The sequence below is a fragment of the Emydura macquarii genome, unplaced genomic scaffold (genome assembly GCF_026122565.2).
Source record: "Emydura macquarii macquarii isolate MOO-44397 ecotype Brisbane River unplaced genomic scaffold, CSIRO-AGI_Emac_v2 contig_1253, whole genome shotgun sequence".
Lineage (NCBI taxonomy): Eukaryota > Metazoa > Chordata > Testudines > Chelidae > Emydura > Emydura macquarii.
Window position 1 is genome coordinate 78,284,024 of NW_027131390.1, and position 20,345 is coordinate 78,304,368.

Genomic DNA, 20,345 nt, shown 5'->3' on the forward strand with positions numbered 1-20,345 from the left:
ACATTGATCCCAGGCAAAATAATGGAATGGCCAATACAAGAGTTAATTAATAAAGAATTAATGCCAGTCAGCATGGGTTTATGGAAAATAAATTTTGTCAAACTAACCTGATATCATTTTTTAATGAGATTACAAGTTTGGTTGATGAAGATAATAGTGTTGATATAATATAATTAAGCTTCTCTAAGGCATTTATAAGATACTTCTATCTATAAGGCATGACTTGGTATGGTATGATATTTTTATTAAGAAACTAAAATGATATACGATCACTTATTGCACACATTAAATGGGTTAAAAACTGGCTAATGGATAGGTCTCAAAATGCAGTTGTAAATGGGGAATCCTAATCGAGCTGGTATATTTATAGTGGAGTCCTGCAGGGATCAGTTCTTACCTCTGCGATATGTAACATTTTTATTAATGAAAACAAAATCATTACTGATCAAGTTCACAAATGAAACAAAGATTGGGAGAGTGGTAAATATTGAAGAAAAGAGGTTACTGATGCAAAGTGATCTGGATTGCTCGATAAACTGGGTACAAGCAAACAATACATGTTTCAATACAGCCAAATATAAAGTCATGCTTCTAGGAAGCAAGAATGTAGTCCATACTTACAGGATGAAGTACTGTTTCCTGGGAAGCAGAAACTCTGAAAAAAAACTTGGGGATCTTGGTAGATAATCATCTGAACAGGAGATCACCAGAATAAGCAAGGGAATATCAAGTAGAAGTAGGAAGGTTTTATTTCCTCTTTATTTGGCGCTGGTGCAACTACTACTGGAATACAGCGCCAAGTTCTGGTGTCAAGAGTTCAAGGAGGGCATTGATAAATTGGAGAGGATTCAGAGAAGATCCATAAGAATGATTAAAGGATTGGAAAATGTGCCTTATGCTGAAAGACCGAAGGAGCTCAATCATCAAAGAGAAGGTTAAGAAGTAACTTAATCACAGTTTATAAGCAGGGGTCTACCAAATTCATGGCCGTGAAAATTGCATGATGGACTGTGAAATATGGTCTCCGGCTGCCCAGCTCTGAAGACAGAGCAGAGAGTAGCGGCTGCTGCCCTGGCACCCAGCTTTGAAGGCAGCGCTGCCCATCAGCAACAGTGGAGAAGTAAGGGTGGCAAGGTATTGCCACCAACCCGCAAAAATTATGTGATTTCTCCATGATTTAAGTAGATCCCCCTTTATAAGTATCTACCTGGGGAACAGAAATTTGATAATGAAGGACTCTGTAATTTAGCAGACAAAGGTATAAGAAAATCTAATGGCTTGAAGTTGAAGCTAAACAAATTTAGATTGGAAGTAAAGTGCACATTTTTAACAGGGAGGGTAATTAACCATTGGAACAACTTAACAAGGGTTGTGATGGAGTTTCCATCACGGGAAATTTTTTAATCTAGTTTGGATGTCTTTCTGAAAGACATGTTCTAGTTCAAACAGGAATTATTTTCAGAAAGTTCTATGCCCTATGTTATGCAGGAGGTCAGACTACATGGTCACATTGGTCCCTTCTGGCCTTATAATCTATTTAATTATAAATTCAAACAGTGTAATTTCATTTTGGCTGATATAGAATATCTGAATCCTTTGAGGAACCAGGTTATACTAGGATGAGACAGAAAATTTTAGCAATCTGTGGAAATGGCTGCACAATTGAAGTTGCCAGCTGATCTTCAGTGTATTTACACTGAGGTTCAGGAACAGTTAATCGTGGCCCAACCTGCATGCCCATGCAGAAGAGTTAAAGAGACATAACATTCCCTATATGTCCCTGCATCAGGTACCTACATTGTGGGTATCAGCAAAAAGAGAAGCTGCCTGCCCAGAGCTACTACTCTGTCTTATGCAGGAGAGACGAAGTGGTTAGATGGTAATGGGGTGGGGACTCTCTGAGCCACAATCTGTTTTCTGAGCCACTCCTGGGGCAGTACAATAATATGCTGGCCTATGTGTATATTCAGCTCATGGCAAAACCACGATTGAGCCCTATATAAGAATTCTAAAATCTCTGGAAATTTTCCCTGTCTTGGAGCTATAGGGTCGTCTTCTCTTCTCACTTACACCGAAGTAAATCAAGACTAACAGTGTTGAGGTCAGTGGAGCTACACTGTATGAAAAGGAAATTAAGGCCCACCCTCCTTTTTTCCCCCAAATGCTAGCTTATATGCATGTCCTTGAATATACGTTTGTAGAAGAATATATCCTTGATGTGAGCACTACTGACATTAGCAATTCTGAATATCGTCTCTTTTAATTATTTCACTTTTGATAGCAAAGCCGATAAATTTATGGCTAGATCAGTCCAGGCCTATCTCAGTAAATCTAGCATAAGGAAATGCTTCTAGGAAGGAAAATCTTACACAGTCAATTGATTTGAATATCAAAGCAGGTCTTCTGAGTCAGAATGAAACAATTAGAATTACAAAGGTGTTAGATTTATTTCCTGGAAAATATGCATAACAGGTGACTTGATGAGTTCTGGAATTCATAATTGATTACTAGAGTCCAATGCAAAGTACAGCAGAGATTTTCTTCTAGTGCTGGTCTCTGTGTATTCCATGCGTGGGGTACACATGCACCCCTGAGGCTGGTAAAATCTTGCAAGTAGCGTCCATTGATCCATGCCTGCATCTTGTTCCCCTCATGCTCTGCACCAAACTTATGAGATAAGGTGTGACCCAATCATCTCTCCAATGCCTTCTTACCATCACATGGTCTGAGTCAGAATCCTCCTGTCATCAAATTTGTCTTCATCTCTGTAAATATAATTGTATGTAGTTTGTTAGTGGTTTTTATAGTAGACAGGTCAGGAACACTACCAGTTCAGAGTACTCCTGTTCAGTTTAGCAACAGCACCAGGTCTTTCCAGTAATGGCAGCACAGATGAGACAAAATGACTATACTATCTTCCTGTACTTGGATGACTGGCTTCTAACAGATCTTGTCAGCAACTTTGTCATTGCTCCATCTGCTGGCATCCTTGAGATTCTGCATAAACATGGAAAAGTCTACCCTGATTCCCACACATATCATATACTTTATAGTGGTGACCCTGGACTCAACCACAGCAAGAGCCTTCCTCCCTGTGGACAGAATACATGCCATGAGCAGTTTAATAAACCAAGTCACTCTCAGACCCCAAACAACATTTCAGGTCTTTCCCTGTTAGACCACATGGCGTCTTATACATTTGTAACCCCATTTGTCAGGTTGCACCTTTGTTGTCTACAAGCTGGATTCAGTCACTGTATGCACCATGCACACCATGAACTCTGTAGAGATAACCCCTGTCAATGTCAGGGCTTTGATAACCTGGTGGACAAACCCAGGACATATATGCATTGGAGACCTTTTTCTACCTCCCACACCCAACATGCCAGACTCATCTTCCATGGTCTGGGGAGCCCACATGGATGGTCACAAGGTATGTGGACACCTCAGGAAGCCAGGATGCATATCAGTCTCCTGGAACTAAAAGCAGTAAGGTGAGCCAGCAATACGTTCCTTCAACGTATACAATCTCCACATGTCCAGGTAATGTCAGAGAACACAGCGACCATCTTCTATATAAACAAACAGGCAGGGGCAAAATCCCTTCTACTAGGCATACAACCATTCAACTTATGGAACTAGTGTATCCAGAACTGCATCACAGTGTCTGCGATGTACCTCCTGGGTGTCCAGAACTCGCTGGCGGACAGCCTCAGCAGGCATTTTGTCACCACATGAATTCCACATAAACCAGTCGACTCACTCACTTGCATTCTTCCCAAAGCCTCATGCTTCCGTGAAGAGAGGAGGCTTCCTTTTCTCAGCATCAGACAAGCCACTAGCATTCTACCTGCAAAGAACAAAACCTTTTAAGAAATCACCAGGGCTATTTGTTGTAGCAGAGCAAGCTCTGGGTCAAGCAATATCTTCTCAAAGACTCTCTGAGTGGATTTTTGGCAGTATCCTCCTTTGGCTGTATCAGTTGGTACATCTCTCCCCCCCAGATGGGGTGAGGGCCCATTCCACTAGAGTGAGTGACCTCACTTGCATCTCTCAGAGAAGTCCCTCTACTGGACATTGTAAGGTGGCAACCTGGAGTTCCATTCATACTTTTGCAAAGCATTACACATTGGCCCAAGCCTCTTCTGCCAATGCAACCTTTGGCTCTGCAGTGTTATAAGCATCTGTAATCCTACATCCATACCCAGCTTCTTCTTTGTGTATTTTTTACTAGTCACCCACATGTGGAATATATGTTAGGACCAGCACTTGAAGAAGAAAGGGTTACCTACAGATAACTGGAAGCTCTTTAAGATGTGTGTCCCTATCTGTATTCCACTAACTGCACTCTTTCCCCTCTGCTTCAAATCATGACTGGATTCATGGAAGAGAAGGAACTGGAATGGCAGTCAGTCTGAACTACCCCTTACACCCTTGGTGCAGCGCACAAGGGGAACCAGGATGAAGGTGCAGACCAACAGACCCTACTTGCAATATTTTTCCAGTCTCTGGAGCCTGGTGTGGAATACAGAAAAGGGTCAAACACATGTAGAATACAGATAGGGATCACACATTTCAAAGAGCTTCCAGTTTCAGGCAAGTAACCTCCTTTTCTTCTTTGAGTAGTTAACCAACTTGGAAAGGGGATCGTGTTTACACTGCAAAAAATCAGTGAGCTTGAACCAATTAGCAATGAAGCCTCTAATAGCTGAGAAATGCTTTGAGTTGCCATTGTAACTAATTGAGTTTTAACACGGTGGTGTGTGTAGACACAAACTATGTGGGTAACCGATTACAAATTTGAATTAAAGTTGTGATATACACATCACCTTTGCTGTGACCTCTTTTTCAAAATCTTCGCTTCCAAAAATTTTGCTGCTGCTCATGCCTGCTTAGACATGGATACAACTACACTGCCTAGAATAAACATCTGAATTCTAACCAGAGTGGTTCCTGACAACCACAGCTTTTTGCTCTAGGTCTTTTTTATTTCATTGTGAGTAGACAGGTCACCATCATTAGCGTTTAAGCAATTCTATCTGTTCTTTAAATCCTGTTTCTGGGACAGCGGTGTCTGTAGAATATCAAACAATTACCCCTAGGGAATTAGAGGGAACTACTCCAGGTTCCTTAACTAAAATAATCAGTAGTTTCATCATTTCTGGAGGGATGGTAACAAAGAACTGTGAGTGGACAGTTGTTCAAGAAATAGGTGAAAAACATTCATCAATTTCCTTATTCTTGTTTTATGGGGAAAAAACCTCCCCCCTTTTTTTTTCTTCCTGCTTGAGAAACAGAGTTCTTCTTATCTGTTAATGTCAAAGACCTTGCCTGTGTGTTCTGTATGTATTGTGATGGAATCAGCTATATTACTGAGAGAGGGGGTGTGGAACAGTCTTCCTTGTGATTCCCAAACAGAGACTAAAATATCTTTAAAGGATTGATATTTTATCACAAGAAGAGCAGAATTCTCTTATATTATCATACTAGAGTCTAGCACCACTATCTGAATAGCAAGATGACTTAAACAGGGAACTTATTGACTTGTAGAAATTGTTTAACAATGAAAAAGCTCCATGCTGTGGCAATTAAGTTTTGACAGAACGGTCCCATAGATTGAAAATTATATCTTTCGGGGGAGAGGGAGTAGAGGAACAAGTCAAATGTTAATGTTAAAACCCTGTCTTTATTAGAATAGGGAATGAATGTGGTGCCAGGCTTCAGCCATCCTGTTGTTGAAGACATACCAGGGAAACATAGGACTGAGTGCACATTACTGTTCTGCCAAAAATGATCACTATTTTCCTTCCCAGTTGACACATTCTGCCAACTGCAGCACACCTTACTTGGCTAAGGGCCTAGCCAAATAATATTGGCAGTATATATGACATGCCAACATGTGTAGGTGCTGTGCAGGTGTACAAGAAGATGCAACTCCCTAAATCCTCTTTCTGGTTGGCCTACCAGCACATCGATGCAATATCGGATTTGCCCACAAGAGTATTCACTTTACTTTAAGAAAAACTGGATTCCAAAACGAGATGATCCTTGATAAGAGTCGATATTCTCTGTGAAGAAAGAACTTTCTAGAAAGGTGATTGAAGTAGTTTCTGACAGTTGTATGATTGCCTCCATCACATCATCGGTGAAGGAATGAAGGATATGACTCATGTAAGGGAATGTGATTTCATTTGGAGTCAAATCCTGTTCACTTTATTCATATGAGTAGTCCTTTTGGAGACGATGAAATTACTAGACTGAATAATCTGAAAAGTAATTCCCCTTATAATGTTAAAAATACCAGGTGAAATCCTGGCCTAACTGAAGTCAGTGACAAAACTCCCATTGACTTCAAAAGGGCCGAGATTTCACGCACTTTGTCTACACATTATCTCATAAATGAATCTGATGCAATGAAAATAAAAAGTTGTATATAAACTAGGTAGCATTTCAATGTGTCTTCTAGGGTCTCAGGAATAAATTCTCATAATCTCAACACTGTCAGAATTACAAACTTCCCATTTTAAGACTAGAGCTAGTGCTTGTGGTCTCCTGGTAACTGCTAAGGTGGCAATTTTGTAAGCACCTTTAAACTGAATATCTATTGTCTTTGTTCCATCTCTGTGGATGAATACAATATAAATCAGGCATTTTTTTTATCCAGATTGCATGGAATGTATGTCTCTGACTTTCAGCTGATTAGTGACCATACACATTTATAAGCTTGTTAATACATTTAATAAGCCATTTTGACTAAAACAATAAATTTCACACAGTAATATTTAAAAGATTTATTTAAAATAATCCTGAGAAATTGTAAACCCTCTTACTATTGCATGTAAAAATATTCTGGATGTAATGTAAATTAAATTTTTCTTGAAAAAACCCCAAATGTAAAATTCTATAGGAGGAGTTCAATGTACTATAGAAATTGTTTTTATTTTAATTGCTTACAGTAAAATAAAATAACTATGAAAGTTACCTTGATTTTATGTAAATAAAGTTCAATTGAATAATTTAAAATTCATTTTTCATAACACTTTAGTAATTGTGAGAGCTCAATGAAAAATGTTTACAGAAGCCCCATTCTATACTTTTCAAAATTCCAAATTTCACTTTTATAAATATTATGCTGTATCTATACCTTGTGTATAATTTTACCATTCTGAATGTATAGACAGTTAATTGTTAGCTCTTTATAAAGCACAGAGAATAAGATCTCAGATTTTATCTATGATTTGGTGGCCAATGTATTTAATGATATAAAGGCAAACAAAAGTATAAATTTTGGCCCTGTAAGGAGCGAAAAAATTTTGTGATGCAAGGGTAGCGTGAGTGGCAAAATTAGGCCTGAGTTAGCATAAGTAATAATGGCTAGGCCTGAATTAGCATAAGTAACAGTAGCTTGGTGCCTCATGACCTGGGCATAAACTCAGGACGAAACACAGAGGTAGGCTAACTGCAGAAAACTAGATCAGCTGTAGGAAACTAGGCTAACCACAGAACCAGTTTAAGCCAGCTAGAAGCCAGCAGAAGTTGTAAACAAGTAACTGCAGCTTATAGTGGATTGGTCCCTAGCTAAGTGCCAATAGCAGAGAGAATAAAAAGTGTTAAGACCCAATCCCCAAGTGTATTGAGACATAACCAATGAGCTTATTGCTAGAAATGGAAGGAAGAAGTATATTGGGACCCCCAGGTGCCGCCCTGCCTCGGAAGTGCCCGTAGGCTGGTGGACGTACCAGCGGTGCTACATGGCAGTCTGTTCCTGGTGCAGTCCGCTTATGGGGAGAGATAGGCTTCCCGTCCCTTATTGTGGTAAGCGCCTGACTTCCTGACTTGTATTGCTGCTGGCTTGAATAAACAGCTTTTGCAGTCAGAGGCTTGTCTGTCTGCCTTTTTCTCACCACTGAGATCTCAAAGCACGGACCCTCCATTTCGGCAGAGCACAGGTCCCAGTCATGGAAACCCTTACACACATAGGATTTCCTTCTAGTAAATATACAAATGTTTTTATCTATATATTATAATAATGCATTGTATTTCATCCTTGTATATTAATGCTCTTTTACAAAATATAAATTAAATAAACCTGCGTCTTTCAGATGGATGATGATAACAAGACTAGAAAGAAATACATTGTTTTGCCCATGTTAAATTCTGGTGACCTGGCCTTGTGTCAGGGATGTGCCTTTTGCTGTCCCTGTAAAAATTTGCGTAAATTTGACCAAGTTGTAAACCTTTGAAAAATTGAAGTTCACACCTCCTCAACAAAGAGTTATGATATTTTAGTAGCTAAATTGCGTGATGATTCCATCCGGTTTTGACATATTTCAGCCCAGGGCTGAACAGGATTTTCCCTATAATTCCAGCTCTGGGCTGCACCAAGTCCAGATGTACATCAAACTTGAGAGCAAGGAGACTGTTTTTCCAGTACTCTCAGAAACCCCTGTCTGGGCCCAGGAAGCATGGAGAAGGAAGCTGTCTGATTCAGTGCAGTGGGGGCAAGACCTGTAGGGATCGGGTGCTAGAATAAGAAGATTGGGACAAGGAGTCTGGGAGGAAGGGGGAGGCAGAAAAGGACTGGAGGCTGGCAGATGGGCAGAGAGAGAAACTGGGACTGGAAGTTGGGGTGGGAGGACACTGGGAATGACTGGGGTCAGAGGGGAGACTGGAACTGGAAGCTTGGGTGAGTGTAAGTAGCTGCACAAGGAGGCCGTTCCTGGAAGTTGTGATTGGAATTGGGGGGAGACTGGGAGCTAGTGGGTGTGGGGGAGGCTCAGATCAGTTGTGGAGATTGGCGGGAGACTGGGACTGCCTGGGCAAACAGACTGGGACAAAGAGCTGAGTGGAACAGACAGAGATTTTATGAGGCACCAAGGGAGGCAATTAGGTCTGGGAGCCGGTGGGGCTATGAAACATGGGTTGGGGGGGACCTCAAGAAGCTGATGTGTGGTGGGGGAGAGACAGATCAGATAGGGAGATGGTGGGGGACTTGGACTGGTTGGGCAGTGAGACTGGGGACAAGAAGCTGCAGAAGTGAGAAGGAAATGAGAATGCGTAGGCAAGGAAACTGGGACTGGGAATGTGGGAGAAGATTGGTACTGTGATGAGTCAAGGAAACAAGGACTTGTTGGGCATGTAGATGGGGGCTGGGATGAGAAGTGATTGGAAAATGGGAGAGACTAGGTGAAAATAAAGGAACTGGGGGTATGTCTACATTGCGGAGTGAAGTTGATTTATTTTAAATTGACTTTCACCCGTCAAATTTAGAAGTCACAAGAGTGTGATCACACCATGTTCATTACGTCGGGGTATTGTGTCTCCACTAGCTGTGCTTAGGTTGACAATCAAAGCAGTGCACCGTGGGTAGCTATTCCATAGTGCAACTAGATGCAGAGGCTTTTGGGAAGGTTGTCATCCTCCAATGATGCAATGTACTCCTTCCCCCCGCTCCCTTCTTGTCCCAGTCCAAACAAACAGATGATCATCTTTTCGCGCCATTTTTTCAAAACCTTTACTCTCTGGTGCGTTCACGCCATTGCTGGAATGGCATGGAGCCTACTCATCTCTGCACTATCATTGTGAGCATTACAAACACCTCACGACTTGTACTTTCAAAGCTGAGACAGGAGCTGCAATGTGGAAAATTGAGATGTTACTGAGGCTGCCCTGCCATAGAGTGAAAAAATTCCCGTTTGCTGCAGGCTCTCACACAGCATCTTCAGTCGGTGGAGTGGTGATTCTGGTCCTGGGAAACAAGCACTGACTGGTGGGACCGCATCGTTATGAAAGTGTGGGATGATAAGCAGTGGCTGCAGAACTTTCGTATGTAAAAGGCCACTTTCATTGAACTTTGCGCAGAGTTGTCCCCAGCCCTGAAGCGCATGAATACTCATTTGAGACCTGCTCTGACAGTGGAAAAGCGAGTGGCCATCACTCTGTGGAAGCTAGCAAGCTCGGACTGCTACCATTCAGTTGGGAATCAATTCGGAGTCAGTAAATCCACCATGGAGCTGTGATGCAAGTGTGCCGGGCCATTAATAGACTTCTGCTAAGAAGGGTAGTGACTTTAGGAAACGTGCAGGACATAGTGGATGGGTTTGCCACAATGGGATTCCCAAACTGAGGGGGGGGAAGGTGATAGATGGTACGTATATCCCTATCTTGTCATGGACCACCTTCCCACAGAATACATAAACCAGAAGGGATACTTCTCAATGGTGTTGCAGGCCCTTGTGGATCACAGGGGATGTTTCACCGACATCAGTGTGGGGTGGTCTGGAAAGGTGCATGCCACGTGCATCTTTAGGAATTCAGGTCTGTTCAAAAAGATGCAGGTGGGCACTTTCTTCCCTGACCAAAAAATAAATATTGGCGATGTTGAAATGCCAATAATGATCCTGCCTACTCCCTGCTCCCCTGGCTAATGAAGCCATACACCATGCACCTGGACAGTGAGAAGGAGCATTTTAGACTCAGCAAGTGCTGAATGGTGGAGGAATGTGCATTTGGCCACTTAAAGGCAAGATGGTGCAGCTTGCTCACTCCGTTAGACCTCAGAGAACACAACATCCCAACTGCTATCTGTGTACTCCATAATGTTTGTGAACAAAGGGGAAAAAGTTCCCCCAGGGTTGGGTCATGGCGGCTGATAGGCTGGCCACTAATTTTGAGCAGGCAGATTCCAGTGCTACATTAAGAGTCAACTGCAGAGCTCTGCGCCTCAGGAAAGCATTGAAAACCCATTTTTTGAATGAACCGCAGTAATGTACGTCTCTGTGCCTTCCATTCCCATCCCCCACCCTTGTACCATTGGCCCCCTCCCTTCTCTCCCTGCCAGCAATCCCCAAGCTCTCCATGAATAAAGAGAAATGTTTTTTAAAGCAGTAAAGTTTTAATAGTGATCAGTTACAGTGGGGAGAAAGAAAGATAATTTAACATTCTCATAAGGCTGCTTGGGCAGCCAGTGCAAAGTGTGTGTGAAAACAGCAAATCATGCACATTCCTGGTTCTTAAAGGGGCCATTGTCTCTTTCTGCTCACCTCTACTGGCGTGGAGTGCAGCACGTACTGCACCCTGCTCAACCTCCTCCTAGAGCACTTGGGGATGGGGGCTGGGAAACAGCTTGTTGGCTGAGCATTTTTCAGGAGCTACAGAGGGATTCTGTCCTGCCACTGCTCTTCCTGGAGCTCTAGCAGATGCCTCAGCATGTCAGACTGATCTCTCATAATACACAACATCTCCTATTGCGTTGCACGTTCCTGCTCCTGTGCTGATTTTCCATGAAAGGCAAACAAAGTTGCCATTGTTAGCTGACCCCATGGAGTAAAATAAATGTTACAATATAAAAAGAACTCCCTTTCATATTCACAAGGCAAAGCCAGACCCACATACTAATCTGCACCTATTGCACGGGTCAGAGTGCTGTTCCAGACATGGTAAGTAAGGGGCCCTTGCATCCATTACAGGGAGTCTGTATAGCACTAAATTCCCCAATCCACACATAACCAAGGAGAAGGATCATTGGGCTCCCCTTTACCATCCCAAAGACTGGTTGGGGAGGAGGTGGTCAAAAGGGATTGGAGGAGGGTGTGGGTGAAGTGTCACTAGAGGGGAAAAAAAAGGGGGATACCAATTCCTGGATCCATAACGTCCAGGCTAACAATATCATAGTTAGGAATTGTCTATGTAGGGGCCCAGGGACATCATCCATGGCAGGGGAATAACACGCAGTGACTATATTGGTTGGGTACTGTAAATTTGTGCCATCTTCCCTAGGTGACCATGTGTGATATCAGTCTCCTGAGGGAAACGCAGGCAGAAAGGGAAGATTTGCTACACGTATCGGGATACAGGCCTGGCCCTTATGCTGCTGTGCTGTGTTCTGCAATGATGCCTGCTCATTTAATACCAGAGTGGCGGGGAAAAGTGTCCTACTGTGGTGTCAGAAATAAGGCTGCCCTGCCCAGAAACCTTCTGCAAAGGATTGCAGAATACCTACATGAAAGTTTCCTGGAGATATCCACAGAGGGTTCTCGGAGCATCCCTGTGCACATAAATAGTCTGTGCAGGGGGTAACCCTCTGCTGAAGTTTACCAACTCCCAGGAAGCCCATCCCCACAAAAACACAAACTCCTTTTTTCCCCCAAAATAAGAAGCTGGACTTGGGACATGACCACAGAAATGCGATTTGCTACACACACTCACCAGACATGCCTTCCCCAGCATCTCGGTCTGTAATGCTGTCCTGTTCCCGGCTGTGCTGCTCTGGGGTAACGAACAGGTCCTGGGTCTCTGGAAGAATGAATACCCTGCTCTTCTGCCCCCTGTTATCCTCATCCTCTTCCTTCTCATTCACAGAGTCATCCTCATTCATCCTGGACTGGGATTCTTTGGTGGTATCAATGCTGTGTGGTGGCACAGTGGTGGGGTCACCACCGAGAATCGCATGAAGCTCCTCATAAAAGCAGCACGTCTTCAGTGACGAGCCAGAACAACAGTTCGCCTTTCTAGTTTTCTGATATGCCTGCCTCAGCGCTTTGATTTTAAAGCAGCACATCTGCGTGTCCCTGTTGTGGACCTTCTCCACCATACCACGCGATATCTTGTCATAGATATGTAAATTTCTTTTGCTGACTCAAAGCTGAGCCAGAACAGACTCTTCACCCCACAGGCTGATGAGATCCAAAGTCTCAGGTCAACTCCAGGCTGGAGCTTGTTTGGGGCGTGCAGTTGCCATGAGTAGTTCAGCTACAAAGCTTTCTCCTCACTGACCAAACAGGAAATGGGTATTCAAAATTTCCCAGGGCTCGAGCGGAGGAGCTACTTTCTGTTTAAATGGCCAGTGCAACAGGATGTGAATGTCCTGAGCAGTCACAACAGAGCATTATGGGGTACCTCCTGGAGGCCAATGATGTCGATTTACATTGCGCTCTGCCTACACTGATGCTCATTCAAGCCATAGAATTCGACTTCAGTGCTATGCCACTTGCGGAGGTGGTTTTATTAAGTCAAATTTTACCGAGATTTAGGTCAGCGGAACTGACATGCCAGTAGAGACGCATGCTTTAGGAGGTTGACGTAAGCCGTGTTACGTCGACCTCCATTGTCAGTATAGCCGAGGCCTGGGTCAAGTTAACAGAACTGGAACAGGAACAGGTTTCAGGGCATCGTAGGGGAGAATGGGCAAAACAGTCTGTGCTCGTTACAGCACTCTCTTTCCAGGAACTGAACTCAAGAACACTGAGTCTCATCAGCAGACTGTTTAATCCACACGTAGCTCCTATTTACTCAAGCTTTTTATGGGGCTATATATTTGAATCTCTTATTGCAGAATGCTTGCCAGCATGACATGAGTGGGATTTATTTCAATTTCAGTGTCTTCCCAGCTCTTAAAATAGAGCAGGCAAGAAATGTATGGGAGTGGAGGACAACATGATACATCATACGTATCTATGAAATCACAAAAAAACAGCCTCCTAGGTTTGAGTAGGATGAGTCACCAAGCCTCAGAGCATCAAATCTAATGCTGCTGCATGCTCTATTTCTGAGTTGGTGGTAGTTTTTCAGTGCCAAGAGAACATTCTATAAAATGTAATTTTCAGCAAGGATCAACCTTGACAAGTGTCTCTTCAAATCTTTGGAGAAGGAAATCAACCATTTAGGACAATCTGTCAAGATCTAGTATATGAGTGCAATAGTGTTTTATTATGAACTGAAGTTTTGAATTGTGCTATATACTTAGTTTGCTTTTGTTTTTAAGGCATTATGTTAATTTTGACTACTCCCTTATATTTTTGTCTTTTCTACCTTCTCACCTACATTTATGTTCTCCTTCCCCACTTTTGCATCATCTGTCTTTCTTACCCCAACTTCACTGTATTGAAATTTTTCTTTTTCAGTTTTTTTTTCTTGTTCCTCTTTTTCCTTCTAATCCTCTCTTTTTGTCTCTTTAAAAACTAATACTGTACTTATTTTCCCTCTGGAGTGACTGATACCCAAACCTTTAGTGCTTGCATGATGATTATTAACCTTTCAGCCCTGATGGACAACAACTTCTTCCAAACTGCGGGAGGTGCCACCTTTTGGATAAGACATAAAAATACCCCTTTCTCTCCCCACCTACCCCCACCGCCACAGGTACAGCCCTCCAGACTCAGAAAACCCTTTCCTAGGCTCACTGCCTACTTATTCCCTTCCTACCTGACATCACCCTATCAGGTCAGAAGTCACAAACATATGCCTTTTATTTATTGCTGAGCCTTAAAAAGATGAAACAAAGTAGCAGTGAAGGACTGTGGCTGCAGTGAGCGTGTGCAATGTATCCAATACCGTACTCTGAATTAGCCTGCCAGAAACCCGTTCTTTGTTACCACTTTCTTCTGCTTTCAGTCTATGTGCTACAGGACAAAAATTCTTCCAGTAGCAACAGGTGTACTGTTGTAGCTCCTGTCCCATGAGGAATCCCTCTGAAACAGCAGATCGTAGTGCACCCTGGTATACATCAGACACACTGATTTAGCTTAGGCTGTTATCTAGTTTCACCATTCTTGAGGTGACTGCACTTCAGACCATTTTGCAGCCTCCTTGAAGGTGCCCACCATAGGTCTCAGACATCTAGCTATCACCTGTCTTGGGATGGAGTCCTGCAACTCACTCCTTGACTCATGATTTAGGCTGCAGTTCCTCCTTTAATTCATTCTGATCACTTTAGCAGGTCTGACTTTATTTCAGCATCTGACATCCTGTTCTCTCTGGGCCAGTGACAGGGTTAACTAGTGGACAGCCAACATTCATAAAGCAAAGTATTATTTATTCCAAGCTAAAGCATTACAGAGAAGACATATCTTAAAAACAGTAAACAGCTATTATGCATGCCTAGATTACCAAGTATCATCCATCTTCCACATGGAGACCCTACCAGGTTTAAAGTACTTCACGTCATCTTGCAGAGACTGTCCATCTGGTCACAGTCTCATGTCAGTTCTTGGACTGGATGCAAGTGACCTCTCTCCATGTCAGGATGGTCACTTTATACAGTTTTCAATTCTTTGTTTGGTAGGTCTCTTTAACCAGGTCAAACAATTATATGCAGTTTCCCTCAGGGGTGAGGTGTCTCCAGACTTGTTACTTGCCTAGGGATTTTCATTAATTATACCCCAGTAATTTTAGGTGTTGCAGGAAACTCTATAGTTGCCCCATAAGAACATATGAATGGCAATATTGGGTCAGACCAATGGTCCATCTAGCTCAATATGCTGTCTTCTGACAGTGGCTAATGCCAGATGCTTCAGAGGGAATGAACAGAACAGGGGATCATCAAGTGATCCATCCCCTGTCGACTACTCCCAGCTTCTGGCAGTCTGAGGCTAGGGACATCCAGAACATGGAATAGCATTCTTGGCCATCTTGGCTAATAGCCAGTGATTGACCTATTCTCCATGAATCAGATCCATTCTTTTTTGAATCCAGTTATACTTTTGGCCTTCACAAAATCCCCTGGCAACGAGTTCTGCAGGTTGACTGTGCATTGTATGAAGAAGTACTTCCTTGTGTTGTTTTAAACCTGCTGCATATTGATTTCATTGCGTGGCCCCCCGGTTCTTGTTATGTGAAGGAGTAAATAACACTTTTTCTCCACAACCTTTTATGAGTTTGTAGACCTCTCTCATATCCCCCTTAGTCATCTCTTTTCCAAGCTGAAAAATTTCAGTCTTTTTAATCTGTCATCTTATGGAAGCTGTTCCATACCCTTTATCATTTTTGTTGCTCTTCTCTGTACCTTTTCCAATTCTAATGTATCTTTTTTGAGATGGGGCAACCAGAACTGTATCTAATATTCAAGGTGTGGATGTACCATGGATTTATATAGTGGCATTATGATATTTTCTGTCTTATTATCTATCCCTTTCCTAATGGTTCCTAACCATTCTGTTAGTTTTTTTGACTGCTGCTGCACATTAAGTGGATGTTTTCAGAAAACTATCCACACTGACTCCAAGATCTTTCTTGAGTGATAGCAGCTAATTTAGATCCCTTCCTTCTTCCCACGGAGCAAGAATAAAATCCCTAGCTCATAAAAATACATTTAACATTTATAAAGTAGTCTTTGGATCTTCCAAGTGTCCATAACATTTGTCACATCCAGGTGTTGCTCCAACCTCTCACCTCAGTTTAGTGGTACTTTCTGACTTAGCTGGGACATCTGGGGTCCATGTTAGAGCGCAGATTCTGTGTTCACTCAGGCTGTTAACTCACCCACTTTGCAGTGAGAATGTAGGCTGAATCACTTGAGTGCTGATAGTCCTTCAATGCCTTCCTACAATTCCCCGTGTGCCCAAAAGGACAGACAAGTTCTCCTACAATTCACTGGGAAAGACTCATAAAGCAGCTCAACTTTTTGCATCACAAAGAATGATGGGATATGCCCCCAGAAATCCTAGTGAGACACACAGATGAGTATAGCACCTGTGAGGACACAGTAACTTGGTATGACTTTGCATTTGGCTGCTCACACTTGGGCTAGGCTAACCCCAGTGCTCAGACCCATGTGCTGGTCACCTAGGTTAACTGCAATGAAAGCATACCTACATTGTTCAGAGCAGCTAATAGCTGTGGAATTATTGAGTTTAACATTATTATAAGCTCCTATTGACTAGCTGTCTCTGCCAGCCATAATTATTTGTGGCAACAGCGGAGGCCTTGGTAATGCTAGTCAGAAAATATGGCTCATTAAATCAAACTAATAAAAATCTTTTAAAATAGGGTAAATTCTATCTACTAAAATAAATACAAAATAAAATTCCACAAAATTTTAACTGTTTCATGGCACATTTGAAAGGGAAAATGTACAGTTCGTTCAGCTATAACAGCATCTGTCAGGATTGTTGATGCTTCTTGACACATTGACAGTATAAATTAAAGATATCAATTTTATGGCAATTTATATCGTCGCTTTGATTTTATGTTCATGTTGAAGAAATCATTTATGCTGATTTAAAATTGAACTGTAAAATAATCTTAACATTTTGGTGAATAAAGCATTATTAATAATGTATCAGTTTATTTTGTTTTAATTAAGTGTATTATTTTGCAATTTTGGAGCTCAAATGTATAATCTTTAGCAAGTAGTTCTTATTTCTGGGCATCATTCTGTTAACTCCTATGAGGTAAAATCATACCAGTCAAAAACTATCAGCCATCATAAAAAAATTTCATAAAACTCTTCAGGTTATCTGCAGCATAACTACTCTTACAACTAAAGGACATTCATTATTCAACATCATTTAAATGAGTTCAGTATGTAGTGGTGAAAAATTTATTTTGTACTTTCTTACAATTTTTTCAAAATTATTTTCTAAACAGGGCATTTTTACACTTTGGAAGGGCAAAATGATGCTCTGCTTTGTGGAAATGGCTCAGATGCAGGGTAAGGCCATGTTTCATGATATTTGTACTATGCAGAAATAGGATGCATCATATTCAGATATATCTCCTTGAATAATTTGGCTGATCAGCTGACTGAAATTTTATTTGCCATTTCACATTAGAAGTGTTATTGGGATTTGATTCTAAATGTTTGATCCTGGACTTGAGTTCCCAATCATAGTTAGCTGGTCTGGTTGGGTCAGTTTACTCTCCATTAGGTAGCCAATTCAAAGACACCCAATATTAACACATGATTCTGGCTGGTTGAGAAGTGACAGAAGTACCAGTTAGGAAGTCATGCACTCCTCAACAGTCCCAGCTGCATATGTGCCGATTGCTGAAGACTATCGGGTTATTGCAAGGGTGAGTGGAGAATACGGAGATGGACATTTAGAGGTGAAAATACTATTAATCAAGGATTTTTCATTGTATTTTAAATTTTAGAGATTAAGACTAAATATTTGACAGTTTAGGATTAAGGGCAATATGCAAGTGTTGCTAAAAACCAAAATGCAAATATAAAATGCCCCTTCCCAGAATTGTAATATATTATACATTATTGTTCAGCTGTCTTTAAACATAATTTTGTAGCGTAGAGTAAAATTCCAATTGATAGGAATTCCTGTCTGATGAACTGACCAAAAACAGCACTTCATAATCCTGAACTTCTACCAGGACCTAGTATAGACTGATATTAGAATAACTGTAAAAGATAATACCTAATTTCTCATTTTTTGTAGTCAATGTCCAGAAGGATATATGTGTGTGAAAGCTGGTAGAAACCCCAACTATGGCTACACAAGCTTTGACACATTCAGCTGGGCATTCTTGTCACTATTTCGACTGATGACTCAGGACTACTGGGAAAATCTTTATCAGCTGGTGAGAACATTTTGAGAAACAAAGACTAAGTATTTTTATACTATCAAATTATACAAAGAGTTTAATATCAATTTTGCTATTACATCTCATGTATAATCAGATGATGATGGATCCCTACAAAATGAAAAGCAGATCATTAATTCACATAGTAACATTAAAAAATTAATAAAATTGTATTTATTATTACTTCCAGACACTACGTGCTGCTGGCAAAACATACATGATATTTTTTGTTCTGGTGATTTTCCTGGGCTCTTTCTATCTGATTAACTTGATCCTGGCTGTTGTTGCCATGGCCTATGAAGAGCAGAATCAAGCAAACATGGAAGAAGCGGAACAGAAAGAGGCAGAATTTCAGCAGATGCTTGAACAGCTGAGAAAGCAACAAGAAGCAGCTCAGGTATAATTGTGATTTTAAGTATTTATCAGTTAAGTTGTTTATCATACTGTAATCTCATAATAGTGCATCCAAATGAGTTTTCTATAAATATTGGTCATCATCTGATTTAGAATGGGTTTAGAGTCCTGAGTTAAGTATTCCCTATAACAATGGGTAGGCCCACTTTGCCTTTAAGAACAGAGGCAGCTCAGAGATTTTCATTGCTGTAAATAGACTTTCTGCTGTGAGTAACCCAGCTTTGTGATCTAGAGGAGAGTTCAAAAGAATTTATTTAATGTATTTATTTATTTATTGAGGATTTGTATTTCATAGTATATACATTATGTTCAGCAGAGTCCATACCCTTGAGACCTTAAATTTAAGAAGAGAAATAATATGTGAAGGATATGGGGAGAAGTTTATGATCAGAATTTGCATATATTTAAGGCAGCGGATTTCTGCTATGCCATAGAAAACACTATGTGAATTTAGGAAGGAGTAAGGATATAGAAAAGAGGTGAGAAAATTTTGAGGAGAGGACAGCTACCTGAAAGTCTCAGTGTGCAAAAGCTGCACCAGTCAAAGACTGGAATAAAAAGTTTATTTTGACTTCTAGAGAAAAGTATGATGTTTTAGTGTGCTGGCTGATGATGATGATAATATGTAGCTCTTATAGAGCTTTGCAGTTGTAGATCTAATAATAGAAGTGTTTATTATTATATGGCAGACAGCAGCAGCAATAGTAGCAACAGCCTCAGCTGAGTCAAGAGATCCCAGTGCAGAAGGTGGAATAGGGGGACTCTCAGAAAGTTCTTCTGATGCATCAAAGTTGAGTTCAAAGAGTGCTAAAGAGAGGAGGAACCGAAGGAAGAAAAGAAAACAGAAAGAACAATATGGAGGAGAGGAGAAAGATGAAGATGAATTTCACAAATCAGAATCAGAAGGCAGCATCAGAAAGAAAGGTTTCCGATTTTCCATTGAGGGGAACAGATTGACATATGAAAAGAAGTATTCATCACCCCACCAGGTACTGTATAATGGGTTACTAGTGGAAAAATGTATTGAAAGCATCATGGGCTTTCAAAAAACTGTAGCAATACCACAGGTACAACAGTGTGACTTTACTACATGAAGAAGGAAGACACTGAGATTTTGTTTAGTCTTAACTATCTTAATTGTTGCCACTGTTTGGAGAGAATTTTACTGCCTTAGACATTCCCTTGAAAAAATCCATATAGAATTTAATGCTGAATAGTTTTTCTGTAGAATTTGTAAATCAGATTACAATATTTAATAGGGAATTATATCCCTGTAATAGATTTCCATAGGATTGTTTAAAAATGTTATAAAATATATTCTCTATTCAATATTATAGAAATTTTTTAGACTAATTGCTATAGAACCCTATTGATTTCATTCCTGTTAAATTTTATAGAATTCTTCTATAAAGATATCCATATATATTATTTTTACTTTACTAATGTTTCCAAGTCTTGCTTAAGTATGTAGAGGATGCTATGTTTATGTCTGTTTTATTCTCATCTTATACCAGACAGTTATATTGTTATTGATCAATACTCACAAATCTCACTTTCTATAGGACCTGGGGTGGCTCAGGAACAGCATTTGATTTAATAATTCATTAATAGTGACTTTT

General features: G+C 41.0%; 1 protein-coding gene across 12 annotated transcripts in view; it reads left to right on the forward strand.

Moving 5' to 3' along the window:
• LOC137153690 (sodium channel protein type 1 subunit alpha) overlaps window positions 1–20,345 on the forward strand; it is a 124,004-nt gene that overhangs the window by 23,572 nt on the left and 80,087 nt on the right. For 10 of the 12 annotated variants that reach the window (XM_067549311.1, XM_067549313.1, XM_067549321.1 and 7 more), the window contains 4 exons: window positions 17,365–17,428; window positions 18,168–18,309; window positions 18,503–18,709; window positions 19,416–19,715. In XM_067549311.1, the coding sequence (XP_067405412.1) occupies window positions 17,365–17,428; window positions 18,168–18,309; window positions 18,503–18,709; window positions 19,416–19,715 (713 nt within the window). Of the gene's footprint in view, window positions 1–15,517; window positions 15,532–17,364; window positions 17,429–18,167; window positions 18,310–18,502; window positions 18,712–19,415; window positions 19,716–20,345 lie in introns of all 12 variants that reach the window. The other 2 variants (XM_067549318.1, XM_067549314.1) reach the window with 2 other exon arrangements.